Genomic DNA, 20,649 nt, shown 5'->3' with positions numbered 1-20,649 from the left:
AAGAACTCATAAAAAGGCTGTCGGGTGACACTGCAGAGGAATGGAAATTTAGTGAATTCCCCTCTCATACCGTAACAGTCGAGAGAACCGTCAAACTGGTGACAGAGGCATCTTCTAAAGTTATTGGGATCCAATCTCGTGATCGTATGATCGTTTTATACGCTCTACACTGAAATCTAGGCAACAAGTGCCAAAGTTTAGTACAAAATCTGATTTTATCAATAAATTTGACACAAATTCAGACTAAAACAAGGCTGACATATGGCTGGTTGGTTGGGTTGGGCTTGGGAGGAACCCGAAGTGTAGCCACCTCCACGCGGTGGGTTCTGGGTGACCAATACAGGTTAGCTGAGAGCTGCAACAATTTTCACCTTGTGCTGTGGCGCGGTGCATTTTCGCTCGTATCTCGGGAAAGGTTCGTGCTACGGCCATGAGATGCGTATTTTAGGCGCTAGGTAGAAAATTTCTCGAGCTTAGGCGATTTTCCGAAATTTCAAGGCCGGAGTTGGGGTTGAAGACGCAATCCGATGTCAAAACAAAAAGTTTTATTGAAATCAGCCGGAGTTGGGTTTGAAGATGCAATCCGATCTCAAAACAAAAAGTTGCATTGGAATCAGGAAGTACTAAGGCAACTTTTCCGCACTATTAGAAATCCCGAATCGAAAAATGTCCGGAATCGACCCACCCTATTGCAGACGTCGCACGATTGTCTGAAACTTCGTTTGGTATCGAACGGTGCTGAAAGGTCTTTCCCGATTCTGACGGAGCTTTGGTGCCGTATTAGGTTTGCGGGGATACCAAATTCAGACATTGCGACATAACGGCAGCTCCTTTTTGTGCTGTCGAAAGCAGCTTCGAAATCGACGAAGAGGTGGTGTGTGTCGATTCTTCTTTCACGGGTATTTTCCAAGATTTGGCGCATGGTGAATATCTGGTCGGTTGTTGATTTGCCAGGTCTAAAGCCACACTAATAAGATCCAATCAGTTTGTTGACGGTGGGGTTTAATCTTTCACAAAATACGCTCGATAGAACCTTATATGCGATGTTGAAGAGGCTAATCCCACTGTTGTTAGCGCAGATTGTGGGGTCTCCTTATTTGTGAATTGGGCAAAGCACACTTAAATTCCAATCGTTGGGCATGCTTTCGTCCGACCATATTTGTGATTGTAGCTTCTCGACGTCGAACCTTCCTTGTGTTTGATGGCGTGCGTTTTTTGCTACACAGAGGCGCGTGTGAATCTTGGCTGCAACAAGATAGTGGTTCGAGTCGATGTTAGGACCTCGGAGCGCACTCACATCTAAAACACTGAAGACATGTCTTCCGTCGATCACAATATGATCGATCTGGTTGGTGGGTTTTCGATCCGGAGACAGCCATGTAGCTTGATGTATCTTTTTATGCTGGAATCTAGTACTACAGATAACCATATTTCGGGCTCTGATCAGCCTCATCCCATTTGGGGATGTTTCGTGGTGGAGGCTGATACTTTCTTTGCCCACCCTGGCGTTAAACTCGCCAAGTACGATTTTGACATCGTGGCGAATGCAGCTTTCTTAAGTGCGCTCCAAGCACTCATAAAAGGCATCTTTGGTCATATCGGCCTTCTCATCCGTCGGGGCGTGGGCGTAAATCAGTGATATGTTGAAGAACCTCGATTTGGTGCAAATTGTGGATAGACATTTATTCACCGGAGTGAACGATAGTACTCGGCGACGGAGTCTCTCTCCCACCACGAATATCACACCATACTTGCGATCCTTTATATGGCCACTGTAGTAAATGCCACAAGTACCTACTCGTCTGTGTCCTTGTCCCGTCGATCGCAATTCTTGGACGGCGCTTTTTGCTTGTTTACATATTTTTACGCGTAATAATTTTTGAATATGTGGGCGCACCCTAGTAGCGTGTGGATATTGGTATGCGTATGTGAGTGTGTGGGTATACAGTTTCGGGAATTTCGTTAARAGACTAAGTTCCTCACTATTGCATCAGCCGTTGATTGTGTTGTGATTGGTTGTTTGCGAGTCGTCTCTTCAAGAAGTACCATTTTAGCGGGGCGACAGGGTGGCGTCGCTATCGGCGAGTGTGGATCGGCGGTAAGCACAAAAGGAAGAAAACGACATAGAGTCAGTCTTGTTTAGGATGTCTAAAGAAAAGCATGGTATTCCAACAAATATAATACGGTTAAGTCCCAACAAAAAACTTTTACTCTATGTATGTGGTATTCCAACAAATATAATACGGTTAAGTCCCAACAAAAAACTTTTACTCTATGTGTATCAATTATTGCAAATCTAGTTATAATGTATTTAGTTAGCGGCTGGTGCAGTTGTTTTGGTAAGACTTTAAAATATATCTATAATTTTGTAATAAAAATAATAAAAAATTTTAATAAGGAATTTAAATTTTTGCTAGCTTTACAATGGAAGCTAATTCAGGAAAAAATAAAAAACGCAAAGGCATTTCTTTAGAAACAAAAATAAAAGTTTTGGACTATCTAGAGCAGGGAGCWGGCCCAACAAATGTGGGAAAGAGGCTTGGACTCAGTGAATCTACAGTGCGGACAATAAAAAAGAGTGAAAATGCAATTAGAAAATCTGTAGTTTCCGGAAAAAATGTAAATGCGAAGAAACTTCATACTCAAGAAATGTGTTTATTGAAGAAATGGAAAACCTATTAACAATTTGGATTGAGGATCTCAACCAGAAACGAATCCCAGTTGATACTGCAACAATGAAATAAAAAACTCTACGTATTTTTATCGATTAACATCGAACCAAGAAAACAAAAACGAATTTTCAGCTAGTGGTGGATGTCGAAAACCAGTTTATTGAAAAACATAATTTTCATAACTTAAAAACTAAGGGTGAAATTGTTTCAGCTGATAGTAAAGCTGCGCAGGACTATCCACCAAAGTTATTAAAAATTATTCAAGAAGGTGGTTACACGCCAATGCACCGTTGTTTGAACATCCTAATGTAAATATAATTTTTCTCCCACCGAATACTACATCAATTATCCAACCGATGGATCAATTCATTATTGCGACTTTTAAAATGTAATACCTCAAAAAAACTTTTCAGTGCATTATGGAAAAAATTGGAGGAAAATCCTGAATCGGACTTCACCGATGCTTGGAAAAATTTTCTATCAAGGATTGCATCTTGTACGCGTCAAAAGCAATTTCTGAAATAAGGCAACTTACGTTAAATGCATGCTAGAAATCTCTTTGGCCAGAATRTGTTAAAAGTGGTATGTCCGTAACAAGCAATTCAACTAATTATTCAGATATCATTGATTTAGCACGTTCCGCGGGAGGAGAAATTCTTGCAGATATGACGAGAGAAGATATTGACGAGATTCTTCTAGACCGAGAGCTCGATGATGACGATTTGATTGAAATAGTTACGGAAGTAATCGAATCGGAAAATGGTAGCGACACCGAGATAGACGAGCATCCGATTAAAGTAGAGACGATTAAGCAAGGTCTTATACTTGCAGCAGAATTGGAAAATTATTTTGTTGCAAATGATACTGATGCWGAACGTGCACGAAGTTTTCAAAAAGAATTGAATCTCTACATGTTAAGATATAAAGAACTACATCGGCAATTATTGGGTCCAAAAAGAAGCATTCAAACAAAATTAACTGAATTTATGGTGCAAACGCAGTCGGAGATGCTAAATCAATCAGAACATCAATCCATATTTCTTACTACTGATTCTGATAAAATTCTAGTGATATCAGTGCCGGCCATCAAAAYAAGCGGTTAGGAATAATTTCAACTAGGGATAATGACAGTGATTAAACAGCATTCAACGTTTTTTTCAATAAATCTACCTATTTTCTGTTTTCTTCTCTTTTATAGATGGTTTTTGTTTTGTATTTTTTATTTTGTTATGAATGAATAAATCATAAGTCTGAAATTTGAAACTTATTGTGTTGTTTTTGAATATTTTTTTCCCCAATATTTTGTTATACACTATATTTTTTATATTCGGAACCAATTCGTCAGTTAATATTGGAAAACTAACCATTTTTACGCGATTTTTTTTACGCGATTAGTGGCAGAACCAATTTTGACAGCTAGTTACGGATTGTGAATGATCCACATCAGAAGAGCAAGAGATAATAAACAAAGAAAATAAATGTAGTAACATAAATATTTTAATTGMGATTTAAGGAATGGTGTTGATAATTGGTAAGTTTTATACAACATTTCAAACTAAACTATACTTTATAATAAAGATTTTAACCTTCAAGAAACAATTGTTGATGAATTATTTCTTCGAAAAAGAAATGCCGAAWACGCGTTTCTTTTTTACATTCCTTGAGACCTATATACTAAGCTCTAAAACTAAAAATTACGATTAAATACATATACTTAACGATACACCTATGTTTGCCGCTGCAGTGGGTATGGTATTCGCTGACGCTCAGTTTTTCACGGTTCTCGTTTGAATCTTTCGGTATGTTATATTGAATATTTGATTTGATTCTTCTTCTTCTTTACTGGCGTACAYACCACTTACGCGAGTATAGCCGAGTTAACAACAGCGCGCCAGTCGTTTCTTCTTTTCGCTACGTGGCGCCAATTGGATATTCCATGCGAAGCCTGGTCCTTTTCCACTTGGTCTTTCCAACGGGGTGGAGGTCTTCCTTGGTACTGCGTCGAATAGTTTCAGAGCTGGAGTGTTTTCGTCCATTAAGTCCTTCGAAGTCAGCGACCAATCCGAAAATATTTCAGGGCCGTACACCAAATATGGATTAGGAATCGTTTAAACCTCTATGCTCTAGAATTTTATACTACACCACAGTTACAAGCTACAACAATATCACAAAAAAATCGGGTGTCGTGACCTTAATCTTACGGCTATATATTAGAGGTGTCAAACTATCGATAGTCGCACCATCGATAGTTTCAAAAGTTAAAATCAATACTCATCGATAGTAAAAAAAAATTTCGATACTATCGACTCGATAGTACTATGGTACTTCAAAGGTTCATAAAAAAATATCTTGAAAAAAATCAACTGCTTTGCAAACAACCTGTTTTTTCTAGAAAAAAATAACTCATATTTATTTTCATATTAAAATAAAAACATTAATAAATTCATTGTCAACATAAGTTGAAAGCTTAAGTTTATGTTAAAACGGAGACCAAAGAGCCACTCAGTGGTTTTAAAGAGATAAATATTAGCACATTTCGTGATTTTTGTTGACAAATAACAACATATCTATATTTTTGTCCTTCAGTTTTGTTCGTCTGTCTGAGACTAACTCTCCAGCTTTGCTGAACATACGCTCAGACTCCGTTAAAGTTGCCGGAATGCACAAATATTTGCATGCCATGATTTGCATTGACTTCATTTCAGTCGAYCTAGTCTGAAATTGAGATAAATGTTTGTTTATATAAGCGTTACACAAAATGGTCATTGCCACCTTCCAGTATTCCAATGGGTCTACATCTAGCGGCTCATTGGGTTTTTCAGTGTATTCGCGTAGTGCGATGACAGCTCCGCTCTGTTGGATTTGACTTTGCTGGATAGCTTCTCTGTCAAAAACTCATAAATATGTGGAATTTTAACGCTTTTTGATACCGACGGCTCCTCCCTTTTGTCATTCGATGACGATGCTGCAATTCTCTTTATTTCAACCAATTCGTTTTCGAGCAACTTAKACGCTTGGGCGGCATTTTKACCTGACTGAAACCCTTCTTTTTTAAATCTCGGATCTAACAAGGTGGCTAATCTAGTAGCACTTCTGAATTCATATGGAAACAGCCTCTATTTAATTTTGTCGCATAAGTACAACTGTGCTTCCGATCCAACAAAAGTTTTCAATTTTGATTGAAGCTTCATTAACGTTGAGTGCAATCCCCATGCAATGATGGTTTTTCACTACCCTGTTCTTTCTTTAATTTTGCATATGCAATAGTGCTGCTTTTGAAATATGCGTTTGCAATTCGACCATAATGCTTTTACTTTTTCAGTAAACAAAAGGTCTTGTACTACAAGATTGATGGAATGAGCGAAACAGGGCAGATGCCTCTTCTGAAGCAGTTCACAGGACTTAATCATTGATACAGTGTTGTCTGTAACCACGCAGTTGACTTTTTGGAATATATTCCATTTTTGCAGGCACTCACGCAACGATACTGAAATGTTTGCAGCTGAATGGTTTCGTTAAGAATGGCCTGTGAATTAGTTTTACCATTTTCATAAAGCTTTTGTATATGAACATTGAGAATGGTATTTCGAGATGGTAGTTCATATCGAGGATCAAGAYACGGAACGAGCTCTCTAAATCCTTAATCTTCGMCAAGGCGAAATGGTTGTACATCTATAGCAGAGGTGGGCATAGGGCCTCTGCTGCGACGAGCAGCACAAAATATTACGCTATTTATAGAACACGAACGATCGGTAGCCCTCGGCACAATGAAGACTGAATGATATCATACCAGTGGCTATGGGAAGCAAAACAATCGCATGCAAACACTTGTTCAAGCAACACCACGCTGCGCTATTTCAAATATACAGTGAGAGCTAACAATGTTTATGCGCGAATGGGAAGAAGATTTTTTCTTTATAGAAAATTTGGATGGAAGAGCAAAATGTCTTATTTGTTACGACATTGTTGGTCGTAATTCTAAATTTTGTTTAAGCCGACATTATTTCTCTTGCTATATAAATTTTGAATTTTTTACTGGAGGTGAGCGGAAGCTAATGCTTTTGCAATAGCAAGCAGAATTTTTTTTTTAAATTCATTGCAAATGATAATAATAATGATACTGAAACTGAAACTGTTAATGGTAAAAATAATAATAAAGATATTGATTTGCCTTTAATAAAGGCATCTTTTACTGCTGCGTTGGCTTTRGCAAAGCAGTGTCGCCCATTTGAAGATGGCCTTTTTTTCTTAAATTTGTCTTCAAAAGTTTTGAAATGTTTTGGTGAAAAAGTGCAAGAAGTTTTGAAAATCACAGAAAAAGTACCTTTATCTTGCCGTACTGTCACACGTATTACTGAAGATTTAAGCAAATTCATCCACTCTGAGACTAAAAATAGATTGCTAACTTGCAAATATCTTTCTCTCAGTTTGGATGAGAGTACTGGTCTCAATAGTATTTGTCAACTAATAATTTGTGTAAAAACTGWCGATCAAAACTTTCAAACTTTCGAAGAAATGTTTGATATTATTGCGTTGCATAGCAATGTAACCGGTGAAATTTTATACAATGTTTTGGTGGAGAAATTCTTCTGCTTCGTTGATAAAAATAAATTAGCCGGAATTTGTACGGACGGGGCCAAAGTAATGGTGGGATCGAAAAAGGGCTTAGTAGGGCAATTATTAAAAAATCATTTCTAGGTTCTTTTTTTTTCATTGTATAATCCACTAGCAAGCGTTATTCGCAAAAGGGGATTATTTGAAAAGGGCAATGAATATATCAATTAAAATTAAAAAAAGAATTAAAGGGGGCCACTCTTTAAACCACCGAAAATTCAAAACGCTTCTTTAGGATCTAAAAGCGGAATACGGTGACGTACTATTATATACTGGTGTTCATTGGCTAAGCCGTGGGAGGAACCTTCAGCGCCTGTTCGATTTACGGAATGAAATCTTAACAWTTTTTGAACAAAATATGTCTGCAGATAATGGGGATTTCGTTTTAGAACTAAAAAATAAAWTTTTTTTGTATTATCTAGGCKTTTTGTGCGACATAACAGAATTATTTAATGAATTAAATTTACAGCTTCAAGGAAAACACAAGATAATAACACAATTAGTAACCACAGTACACCRTTTCAGCCGGAAAATTCAAATTCTAATAAATGAGATAAAAAATGGAAATCTTTTAAATTTGAAAAAAGTAATAGAAATCTATATCAAAGGATCAGATTTACAGTATTCTATGTTTGGATCGACATACAATCTCTGAATCTGAATCTGCCTTTTCGTYGATGAAACTTATACTTAACAAACAAAGAAATCGAATGTCGGACAAGCATTTAGCAGACCTCCGGATTAAGACCTACTAAGGAGAAATAGAAAATATAGTCTTATTAAATAATAATAATGAGATAATAATATAATATAATAATGAGATAATAAGAATAAAAAGTAATAACAATACATAATAATCATGAATAGCACATTTGTACGTTGACTTGCAAGACTCAGTGTACACTGTTGGCACGACATGCTCAAATTCGTGCTTTCGCTGCTTCACACACAAATAGTAATAGTATGCGTGTACAAATGTAACAAKATGTGTGAGTGCCCACCTCTGATCTATAGCAACCATTCTGGCCAAATCAATGTGCAGTGGATGAGCACGCTTAAGGTGGTCCATTAAGCTGGAAGTATTTCCACTAGTTTTATATAATTTTTGGCACTTAATGCATTTTGTATATTTTTTTGTTAGCATTTAGTTGGAAATGCTTCCAAACTTCCGAGATCTTTTGGTTTTTGTTCGCTGGCGCATTTGCGTACGAAAAGGTATGTATGGGAAATTATTTTTAAGAAATGAACCCACATGATGGATTGCTGTCCCCGATTTMATTTTGGAAGGAACCGTCACTTAAATYTACAGCTTAGTATTTTATTGCAACTAATACTAATATAGTACTGTAGTCAAATTTATTTTTAATAAACCCGACTCGATGTCGTTATTTCATAATGCAGAGTAGTAATGAGCAAGATGTCAAACTATCGATAGTCACATTGTCGATAGTTTTGATCTGTTTGAAAAAAAAAAAAAACTATCAATACTCATTAATAGTCAAAAAAGAAAAAAAAAAATATATCGATACTATCGATAGTCCCATTGATAGTTTGACCCCTCTACAATATACTGTCCACCTCGTTTTAAAATTACAGATAGCGAATTTAAAGACTTTTTTGGACACTAGGTCAAAGATTTATAGCAGGTGAAGATTACAAGCCAAAACAAAGTATTGGGCTCACGTCTTATTAATCCGAAAGGACAACAGCTGTACTACACTGTTATGTAGTATAAGCATAATAAGCTGAATATAATATCTCCTAGCAAGCCAACATACTGACCCAGTGATGGAAAACAAAAAGAACGAGACTTAATAGATTTTGCTGTAGTCAAAAATATAGGTAGATCGCTTATGTCAGCTGATACATGTACAGACTTATCATCTGGTCATTCTCCTGTACTAATAAAGTTATACAAACAGCCCATGATATTTGAGCCAACAGTTTCTCTAACATCACATAAAACTAACTGGTTGAAGTATAGAAAATATATCAGTAGCCACGTCAATATTGAGCACAAAATAAATACAGGAAGAGATATTGACTTAAGCATGTTCAAATTCAAGCAAACAAAACTCCCTTTGGAAAGCCCAAAAGTCCAAAGCCACCAACTGACTCCAACATGCCTATACGAAATATGGGTGGAAATTGGGTTCGAAGTGACGAGGAAACGGCTAATTGTTTTGCAAATCACCTAGAAAAGATATTTGAACCTTACTGCCTAAAGAAAAACTTTGTGCTGTCCAGCTTATCCAATACAGTTAACGAGGCCAAATTTTCTGTAGAAGTGCTCCCTTTGCTCTTCACTGCAATTCCTTGTTTCGGATACTATCCTCATTCATAGAAAAATTCGCAGATTATCTAGGTAGACAAACTTGGGAAAGACTTAACACAGCCGTCTTYATACAGACTACCTTTTTCTACCTTTAGAATTTTATAAAACATTGCAGTCTTATTTAAAAAAAATTTGACTCGTGTGCGCAAATCGACCATCGACCATCGACTAAGCATTAAGTATTCTTTTAACTGCTCAGATGTTAAATAAAGTTTTAAAAGAATTGTAACGACTGCTTCAATAAATTTTTTAAAATCAACTCAGTTCTTTTACTTTTCGGACAAACCCTGTATGATTAGTTTTTTGATAAGTGACATTTTTATAATAGGTGGTATTGGCAAAAGTATATAAAATATGGTCGATACTACCCCAACTTTCACATACTACACATAATCGTTTTTGAGCTTCTAACAAACGTTATGTGTCTGTCAGTGCAGGAGTTATGTATAATATTATATACATAAAATTGCTTGGATTTTGATCCTCATGTTGACGTTTTACACCGTAAAGTATTTCCCTGGCTTTGACTGTTGGAAGTTGCAAGGGCATAAAATGTTCGGCTGCGCTCGAACTTAGGTCTTCCTTCCTTGTATTTTGTTGTTGTAGTGAGGGGCGTGGAATATCGATTGTAATATTATTGATGTTCTCTGTTTAATCGTTATATATCATTAAATTTTTTATCAGTATGGATGTTTGATTTCCATTATTTAAGTGTGTCGTTGCCTACTATCAAGTGGAACAACCTTAGAGTTGGCAATATGAAGAATTGAGTAATTGGTGAGAAATTTCAATTGTCCCGGCAACTGATTTTACCATAAAAGGGTCTTTTATTCAAAATAGGGTCCCTAATCCTAGTTGATTGGATACAATTCTTATTAGATACAATATATATTAGAAAATCGACTGTATCTCTGGCTTATTTTAAATTCGTAATAAGACCCCGAAATTCATCTTGTTTTGCAGTATCATAATTGTTATGGTGGGAAATTTCGTCATACGTTTATAGGTTCGAATCGTTCCAAACTGTGGCCAAGCCGGGATTGACAGCYAAGAAGGTGTTGCTGTGTGTTTGGTGGGATTGGAAGGGAATCATGCACTATAAGCTGTCCCCATATGGTCAGAAGCTTCATTCTACCATCTCCTGCGAACAACTGGAGCGCTTGAAACCGGCGATCGTACAGAGGCGTCCAGAATTGGCCAACAGGAAGAGAGTAGTGTTCCACCAGGATTCAGGATAACGCCAGATCACATACTTCGTTGATGACTCGTCAGAAGCTACGGGATCTCTGATGGGAGATTTTATCGMATCCACCATATTGCATGGATATAGCCCCAAGTGATAACCACCTGTTCCTGTTCATGGCGAACGACCTTGTTGGTGTAAAGATCAACTCAAAAGAGGACTGTGAAAAGTGGCTGTTCCAGTTCTTCGCAAATAAGGAGGGGGTTTWAGGAGGGGGGTATTCTTAAGTTTCCGTCTAGATGGAAACAGATTAACGACCGAAACGCCGCATATTTGAACTAAATCCGATTACTGTAACACTTTTTATAAAGCATTGAATAAAGAGCGAACAGGCGGTAAGGAGATACATATATTGAGTCAGTTGTGCGAAAATCGGACGTTTCGGTGGTCGATGTCTTATAAGGTATTAGGTCTACTCTGCTAATTATTGTGACTTGAGTGCATCGCTCTAATGTTAAAGGAGACGTTTTCTTCAGAAATATGGGGGCAATTCGCGTAGTTGTTGAACCTCGCCATGAATCTTTGAGTGTTTTTCATATAGTTAAGTATGTTAAGCGAGTTCTTTATTTCAGCAATTCAAAAAACRAACTAACTTATTCTAGTTACATTGAAATGCACATAGCCTACTTAAAGCGAATAGCGGCTGGAGTGGACGAGATGATAATTATTGCAATAGGAGATGGGAGACAAAGAGAAATAGGGATTAAGYGTTGGGAAGCGTACGGAATATGGTGTGTAGGATGAGGGGAATATCTGGATACATAACAATATAATTAGTGAAGTGTTTGGGAGACTGATTTGATTGACGGCCGAATGCATGTTGCTCGAAATTTCGTCTGAGCGAGTAGGAATATGTTAATTCGGGGTAAAAACTCTATTGCTTCTACCACTGGATCAGAGTGGTCATTTGGTATTTAAGAGTCCCTATGCCCCCGTTTTTCGACTGATGCATTATAAATCATTTTCGGATCTGACTTCACTCAAGTGGAGTATTGTCTGACTCCAATGTTGTGTCGGCATCGCCAATTATATTAACCCTGATCGTATCGAAGCGAAGTACTTTGGAGTACTCTTGACACCATCGTACCATCCATCATACGCTTTAAAAATTCTGTACATACTTTTCTATAGCATTTAACCATGTCCGGTATTTTGCCCAGTTTATTTACAAGGCTAAATTCTTTTTCCTTTGTAATAGCAATCGATTTCTTTAATAATATTACGATTTTTTTGTAAAAGCTTAAAGTAATAGTTTCCAGCTTTCCTTGACATTTTTATCCACGTGGTTGTCCCCGCTCGTGCCTGACAAAATTTCTTTCTTTCTACACTCACGCAGTTTTCCTTTTATTCTTACAGGCTTTTTTGGCGTTTGTGTTTTTTTTCGAATTTTTATTTGTTTTCCGATTGTGTAGTCTTGCTTTTCGACTTTTTCACTATGTTGCTGCTCTGGCGCCAGTTAGAAAACTTTTCTTTCGTTTCTTATAAAAAAATATTTTTGGAAGCAATGTTCCTTTATAGAATTTATTGAATTCTGTCTTAGAACTATAAATTACAATTAATTGTACTTATTCACTGACGCTGCGTTTCCCACAGGTTTACAGTATCCGCCATTTGGTTGGTGTCGAATTCTAACACTTTGTATCGAATGGCATTAATGCATCATATGATACTTTTTAAGTTTCAGGAGTGCTAACAAACGTTCATTAAAGATTTAATGTACCTGTGCCCAAAAAATAAGGTGACATTGTATTTATTTTGAAAATTCTTTATTTATTCTTCCAAATCAATTTCATCCCCTTCAAAGTAATGTAGTACATTATGCCAACGGAGTTTTCAATCTTCGAAACACTGGTGGTAGTCACTTTCCGGGCTGCGGCTTGAATATCGTATAAAAACGGTATCCCCGGAGCGGTCTTTTGAGCTCCGTGAACAGCCAGAAGTAGCACGGCGCCAGATCAGGTAAATACGGTGGTTGCGGAACGATTTGGGTTGAGTTTTTGGCGAAATGATCATTTAATGCAATTTCTTTCCTCAACAAATTTCGACATCGCAAGAAACGAAAAACTCACTTTTAGCAGCTCACAAAACGACACGTATCTCATACAACGTGATAATTTTATATTATCGAAAAAAATATATATTATAAATTGCTTAAGGTAATTTATACTGTAAAAACTTTAAAAATTTGTCATAAATAATATGATAGTTCTTGAACCATAAATGTTAAGATTTTTAGTATGAAAATAAACTTAAAAATACTTTATTAAAAATTTCGGCGACGTTCTAAAGGATGTCTCAAAATGTTGGTCTACTTTATGCACTAATTTAATGCCCTTCATAAGTTTTAATTTTTTTTGTACCATTACTTTTTTTAATTTGCATCTTCCCATAATTTTACAATTTAAAAAACTAACCAAAATTTGTTTGTTTTACATAATACAAACCAATTTGTTTGCATGTTCATACATTAAATGTATTAAAACTTTACCGATACGTCAAAAAGAAGATATTTGGATAAGGGACAAGTTATAATAATAATAATAATAATAATAATAATAATAATAATAAAAATACCTAACGATTATCCTCCTCCCGACCAACTGACGCGGGGGGCGCAATCCGCGAACGAGCGGAATTAGTCGAGTCATAAAAGCCAAGAGAGTTTTAAGCGTTGCGATCTGAAGCTGCTCAGCTACAGAAACAAAATTTTCAACAGCCAAAATTGAGAATTTGATTAAAGTTAWYAATTTCTAAATGTTACTTGTTAAAAGTAGATAAAATAATTTTTTTAATGGTAAAGAGTGAGTCTGTTAGATCAAATGTGCTGGAATGAGAATGGAAATCATGACATACATATACGGCGGAATGGTTCATTTAACTCAAAATTTGTTCTAGAAAATTTTAAAAGTAAGGTTCTAAATTGACTGGTAGAGCGAGCGGGAACGTTAAAATTAATATCAGATAAGAAAGATGGGCTACCCATTCATGAGTTTTACAAGAAATATTATACYAAGCATCTCCCTACGACTACCGAGTGCCGGGAGATTTATAAGTTTCAAACGGTTAGTGTAAGGGGGAAGATTTAAACTGGAATCCCAATGCAAATGATTTAAGGCAAAACGTAAAAAAAATTTTTGAATGGACTCTAACTTATCCGAATGGACTTGGTAACTATGGTTCCAAACCACAGATGCATACTCTAATATAGGCCTCACCAGAGATGTAAAAAGAATTTTTGCGGATCTCTAAATTCTTTAGACCAACGTTTAACAAAATTAAAAGCGCCTTTAACTTTAAAAACCGTGGAAGATGCGTGAATATTAAAATTGAGTTTGGGGTCCAGAGTTACTCTCAGATCAACAAAATTGCATACTTTCTCCAACCTAAAGTTTTGTACAGCTCGACGTGAAAAGCACATCGTTTTACATTTTTTAAAGGTTCGATGGCATGTCATTTCTATCACACCAAGAAACTAAGTTGTTTAAGTCTGTTTGCAACTCACATCTTTCGCTGTTTGAAGTATACGTTTTAAAAAGTTTTACATCGTCAGCATATAATAAAACTTATGAAAACTTAATACCAGATGATATGTCATTAATAAATAACAAAAACAGAATTGGACCAAGATGGCTACTTTGAAGAACGCCTGAACGTACATTGATTATGTCAGGAAAGGTATCGTTAAATATAACTTTTTGAATTCTATTACTAAGGTAAGAAGCAGCCCATTTTGGAAATATTGGTTGAAAACCAAGAAGATCACGTTTTTTCAAAAGAATTGCAAGGTTTACTTTATCAAAAGCTTTACTAAAATCTGTGTATGTAACATCAGTATTCTTATTCTCCGTAAAGCCCGTTGATGTATGTGATACAAATTCAAGCTAATTAGTTATTGTAGATTTCTCTTTACGAAAACCGAGCTGAGAACAAGATTTTAGTGGATAGACCCGGAAGATAAAGTCGTCTGTTATAACTGCTTCAAAAAGTTTAAGTATTGCAGACATCTTTGCTATTAACCTATAGTTTTCATTAGATGCCCTAAATCCACTCTTATCTAGAAGAATTACAAATGACTTTTTTCATATAGATGGAAATAAGCTTTGCTTAAGAGATGAACTAAATAGTTATGCTAAGGGTTGGTATATATATTTGGCACATTTCTTAAGAAAGCATGAGGTAATCATATCTGGGCCATAATTGTATGATKGTTCTGATATATTCAACTGATATAAGACGTCTGTTTCGGAAATGGTAGGTGCATTAATGAAAGAATCGGACATAACTTGTGCTGATGTGGAAATTTTTTTGGAGATTTTGGAGAGTAATTTCAGCAAAATCAAATAATTTTATTCAAAATARTCTTCTTCTGCTTCAATACAGCATTTTGCACGGTCCAAAAACATGTCGAACGAGTGTTTTAGCTCGAAGACCGGTACGGCCGCCAATATGCTAATGAAAGCCCTTTGAATGGCCTCTAAGTCTGCATAACGCTTTCCTTTCATGGGCAAATGCATTTTYYCGAAAAGGAAGAAGTCGCAAAGTGCCATATCAGGTGAATACGGGGAATGGTTAATGGTTAAAATGTGATTTTTGGTCAAATAATCGGTCACAAATGTCGATCGATGAGAGGGTTTTTGGTCGTCAGCCAATTTGTACGGAACAAACCGTTCACGCACAGCTTCGATGGAATTTGATCGTCATTTATGTCCTCACGACCACTTTGAAAACGTTGAAACCACTCGTGCAATCTGCTACGAGATAGGTAATCATCGCCAAAAACTGGATTCATCACTTGAAACGTTTCGCTAAAATTGATATAAATTTTAAACGTTGGTTCTTTGTTCGAAGCTCATTTTCACACCGATAACACAAACATCCTGACACTTGAAAAGCAATAACTTCACCTCCAATCAATGGAAGGTCATGAAGTTCTCACTGATCAATAGAAAAATGTAGTAGATTCTAACGCGACGATTGACATATAGATGGCGCCACCAGAGAGCGCAACATTCAAAAAGTCCTGTTTATAGTAATTTGGAAAGCTCCTTGCATTTACTACTTCAATATACATATTCCGCACTTCGTTGCTACCACTGAAAATACAATGTGGACACTATTCATCCCTCAGACAGCTACCACGAAATGGTTTTATACTGTTTCAACTGTGCTATAGACTGACTGATCATTGTAACTATAAACCTACAAGTAACCAATCCTAAATGTTTCATAACACATACTATGTATGCAAAATAGTCATTTTCGGACCGGTGATTCTGAAATAGTCGACTGTCAAAGCCGCACTTGGTACGAGTTTCTTACTAATATTCTACTACTTTTTTCACAAGTTTTCCGTAYGCTGAGTTGACTTCAAAATCTCAAATGCTCACAACCTCCTCACAAATTTGCGATGTATRAAAGCAAACATCACAATGCAAAATCGAATCAAATTGTTTTTTCTAGTATGCTTGTAAATTTATTTACAGGTCATATTAAAATGAAATAAATAAAATACCTAGGCCACTTGAAAATTACCCCCAGTGGATTAATAAACATTATTCTAGATTTTCCCCACAACAACAAATTGCACACCACGCCCATTCTGGCCTAAACCACAACCATGTCGGTGACGATAGTTGTTGCGTTGACCAGTACATACACTCCATGCGGTTAAACTAAATGAATAGACTACAAAGGAATAAGTTTGTTAGCAAAAGACCACAACAAAAAAAGAGGATGCATTTCAAGCATTTCATTCATTTCATTCATTTCAAGCGGTTCAAAATGATGCATCCCGATGTAATTTTTTTAGCCGAATAAGCTCTACAGTAAAAGCGAACAAACCTCCTTTCTATGCAAAGTCTGAAGAAGGAGATATTAAAATTGAAGAACATATGTATGTAAATCTTTTATTTTATATTTTATTTATTAGCGCCGTTAAAGACATTTGATGGAATTTTAGGTAGAGATACGCTTTGAAAAATAGAAGCTATAGTACAAGTATATTCCAAATAAACTATATTTTATTAGAAAATGGGACAAACATAGAATTAAAACAATTATTTTCTCCAATACTTTATAATAATAGCATTAATATGCGTCGATCGACACAATTATTTTCTCCAATACTTTATAATAATAGCATTAATATGCGTCGATCGATGAGACGGCGCATTATAGTGCAACAAACGCCAACTTTCATCTTGGCGATAATCAGGCCTAACACGACGAATATGGCGCACCAAACGCTTCAAAACTTCAAGGTAGAATACCGCATTAACGTTTTGGTGGGGTGGAACAAATTCATTGTTGACAAAACCCCTCTAATCATAAAAACAAAACAGCATTGTCTTCACTTTTGACTCCTCCATGCGCAATTTTTTGGGTTTTGGCTCGTCCGGTGCCTTTCATTCAGTACTCTGGCGCTTCGTTTCGAAATCATATTGAAAACACCACGTTTCGTCACCAGTCACAATATTGTAAAGGTAGTTTTTGTCCTTTTTTACCTCTTTAATGATGTCCTTCGAATGTTGGATTCTGAGCAATTTTGGGTCGTCAGTCAATATGTGCGGATCAAACCGTGCACACAGTCGATGTTTTGGAGATGTCCAATTCTATTTCCATGAATTTCAATGATGATTTCGGCTGATTTTTGATGAATTCACGCACATCTTCGATGGAATTTTCGGTGATCACGGGTTTTGATTGGCCCACATGTTGACCGTCATATATGTCTTCACGACTATTTTGAAAACGTTGAAACCGCTCGTGCACACAGCTACGGGATAGACAATCATCACCACAAATTTGTTTCATCAATTAAAACGTTTCGGTAAAAGTTTTAACAATTTTTAATCAAAATTTAATGTCGTCTCTTTTTTCGAAGCTCATTATCGCACCGATAACACAAACATACTGACGCTTAAAACTCTATAAGTGAAGGAAGTGATTCCAATCAATGAAAGTTCATAAAATTCTCACTGGACAATCGATAAAGATAATAGATTCTACCACACCAGTCGGCATATAGGGGCGTTAGATTCAAAAAGACCTGTTTACTTTGGAACGCCCCTTGTATTGTAGATTCTGTATGTTAAGCTTTTGTAGGTATGATAGACTCAGAATTTCTCGGTAACCAGGCGCGCTGTTGTTAACTCGGGTATAATCGCGTAAGCGGTGTCTACCCAATCAAGTGCCGTTGAATTCGACGGGAAAAAGAGTTATCTATTTACAAACAAGGCTAGGTTCAGGATATTTAATTATGAAATATAAAATATTAGGATCTAATTTTACATTGGCATATGCCACTTCCTTTATATCTATTGTTGTCACACCTGTAGAGTGCTCATCATGTGTACAAGTTCCCGCATGTAAGGATAGTTCTCAGATTGCTATTCGCTCAGGAGTGGTCAGAAATTTTTTTTCATATGGTTCAAGCAGTTCACGATTTCTGGTCTTAGACAAAGTATCCTCTGGGTAGCCAAGAAACATCCGTTTTAAGGCGAAACATTCTCTCCACAGGGTTGTGTCGCTCCCCAACAGAAGAGAACGACGATGTGACGAAAGATGAATTTTATGAACGCTTGGAGTGCACCTACGGAAGCTGCAAGGGTGGACAAGAAAGGTATCTTTGGCACAACAGTCGATAAATTCAGCCTCCATGCGGAAATGTCCCCAAATGGGGAAGGTTCAACGTCAAAAAGCTGCAATCACAACAGRCTGCCGAATTTTCTTCTTCTTTGTAAAATATATTCGAACGAAAGCATACCCAACGATTGGAATTTAAGAGTGCTCTAAAAAATCCACAAAAAGAAAGACCACACAATCTGCGCCAACTACCGTGGGCTAAATCTGCTCAACATCGCATATGAAGTTYTATCGACCCTATTGTGTGAGAGATTAAAGTCCACCGTCAACAAACTGATTGGACCTTATCAGTGTGGCTTTAGATCTGGAAAATGAACAACCGACCAAATATTCACCCTGCGCCAAATCTTGGAAAAGACCCGTGAAACGAGAGTCAACACACTCCACCTCTTTGTCGATTTCAAAGCTGAAGTTTAGCAACACCGACCCGTGCTGTACCTCACGAGATTTCAGACAATTCCACTTTCTATCATGCGACTTCTTCCATCTGCTGTTGGAGAAAAAATTCGAGCTGCAGAACTTAATCGAGCGGGTGCAATCTTTTATAAGAGTGCACAGCTGCTGGCGTATGCCAATGATATTGATATCATGGGTCTAAACACTCGCGCCGTTAGTTTGCTTTATCCATACTGGATAAGGAAGCGAAGCAAATGGGTCTGACAGTAAACTAGGGCAAGATGAAATATCTCCTGTCATCAAAAAAACAGTCGTTTTTCTTTAAAAGTGCGAATTTCGGCGTTAGTGAACTCCATGCTTACACGTCTATAACTGTTGAACGCAATATCTTATCTTATCATGCGTAGCGTCGTTTTGTAGCTTATGTCAAGATCTTTCAAAGCTGTACAAGGTGCATTCCAAGGTAAAAAGGGCTTTAGGAATGAAAACATACAAATGACTTTTTCGGCAAAATCAATTTACTTTATTCAAAATAGTTTTTTCTGCTTCAATACAGCTTTTTGCAAGGTTCAAAAGCATATCGAATATGTTTTAGCTCGTTGGCCGGTGCAAGCCTTTTGAATGGCCTCTACATCTGTATAACGCTTTCTTTCATAGGCAAATGCATTTTTCCGAAAAGGAAGAAATCGCACGGGGCCATATCAGATGAATGAGAATGAAAATTCAGATTTTTGGTTAAATAATCGGTAACAAAGATTCTGGGAAATTTTTAGTCGTCAGTCAATTTGTGCGGATCAAATCATTACACGCCTTTCGTAAGCYCAAATGTTCGGTCAAAATGCGATAAATTGATGTTTTGGAGTTGTTCAATCTCATTTCCATGAATTTCAATGATGATTCATCTGAATTTTGATGAATTCACGCAATCCGTGACGGAATTTTGGTGATCACGGATTTTGATTGGCGCACATTGTGATTGTCCTTTATGTCCTCACGAACAATTCCTGTTTACTTTGGAACGCACCTTGTATAGTATTGCCAGATACGAGCTCTATAGATTTTTATATAGTACATAGCCGCGAAATTCAAAAGAGAAAAAGGCCGAAGGGAGGTATTTTCCAACCTAATATTTCTAATGATAGTAATTCAAATAATGTGATAACTGCAGTGTTGTTTGAAAAGCTGACTAAAAAAGATTCGACAATTATTGCCATGATGTTTATATGACACACATAGGAGCGGAGGGTTTGGAGGAACCACAGATCTCTATATTTTTCGTGTGTACGACAAATCTTGTTATGACTTGGAAAACTTAACGATAATATGTTAAGTGATAATGAAGACCTTTGCAGCCTTCTGGAAATTTTCCAACAGCCATCAACCAGAAAAATAGGTGTTTTTTCAAAATCATACTACATTTCGTATTCTAAATATGGGAAAGGAATAATGTTTGGTGTACAGGAATTCGAGAAATGGTTCCTCAAAGGTTATTCGATATCATACTTACCCTAGCAAAGGGTTCTTTGGCTTTGAGAGGGCATCAAGAGACTTAAGTCAGGAAGAATACCACGAAAATTGTCTATCTGTTATTAGCTCAATGAAGTTTTATTCAATACCTTACCACAGGTGGGGAGTATTAAAACATTTGCATGGAGGGAGAATTAGTTCATTCTGATTTTACATATCCAACATAGATCAGCTAAGCCTTGTTGTGAGATATGAAATAATAACCAGATCAGAGAAAG

At 36.6% G+C, this 20,649-nt stretch overlaps 1 protein-coding gene and 1 pseudogene across 1 annotated transcript; one reads left to right on the top strand and one right to left on the bottom strand.

The window, feature by feature from the left end:
• The first annotated feature begins 3,256 nt into the window (after nucleotides 1–3,256).
• LOC108970276 lies at nucleotides 3,257–3,832 on the top strand. Its single transcript, XM_018935570.1, has one exon. It carries the CDS (start codon nucleotides 3,257–3,259, stop codon nucleotides 3,773–3,775), a length of 519 nt encoding a protein of 172 aa, XP_018791115.1. The 3' UTR covers nucleotides 3,776–3,832.
• Nucleotides 3,833–5,060: 1,228 nt separating this feature from the next.
• Nucleotides 5,061–10,936, bottom strand: LOC108970268 (annotated as a pseudogene).
• Between the last annotated feature and the right edge of the window lie 9,713 nt (nucleotides 10,937–20,649).

Source organism: Bactrocera latifrons, unplaced genomic scaffold (assembly GCF_001853355.1).
Source record: "Bactrocera latifrons isolate USDA-ARS-PBARC rearing strain unplaced genomic scaffold, ASM185335v1 scaffold_1061, whole genome shotgun sequence".
In the NCBI taxonomy this organism is placed as follows: Eukaryota; Metazoa; Arthropoda; class Insecta; order Diptera; family Tephritidae; genus Bactrocera; species Bactrocera latifrons.
The sequence above is the reverse complement of the archived record's forward strand: the minus strand, read 5'-3'. Positions and strand labels throughout refer to the sequence as shown.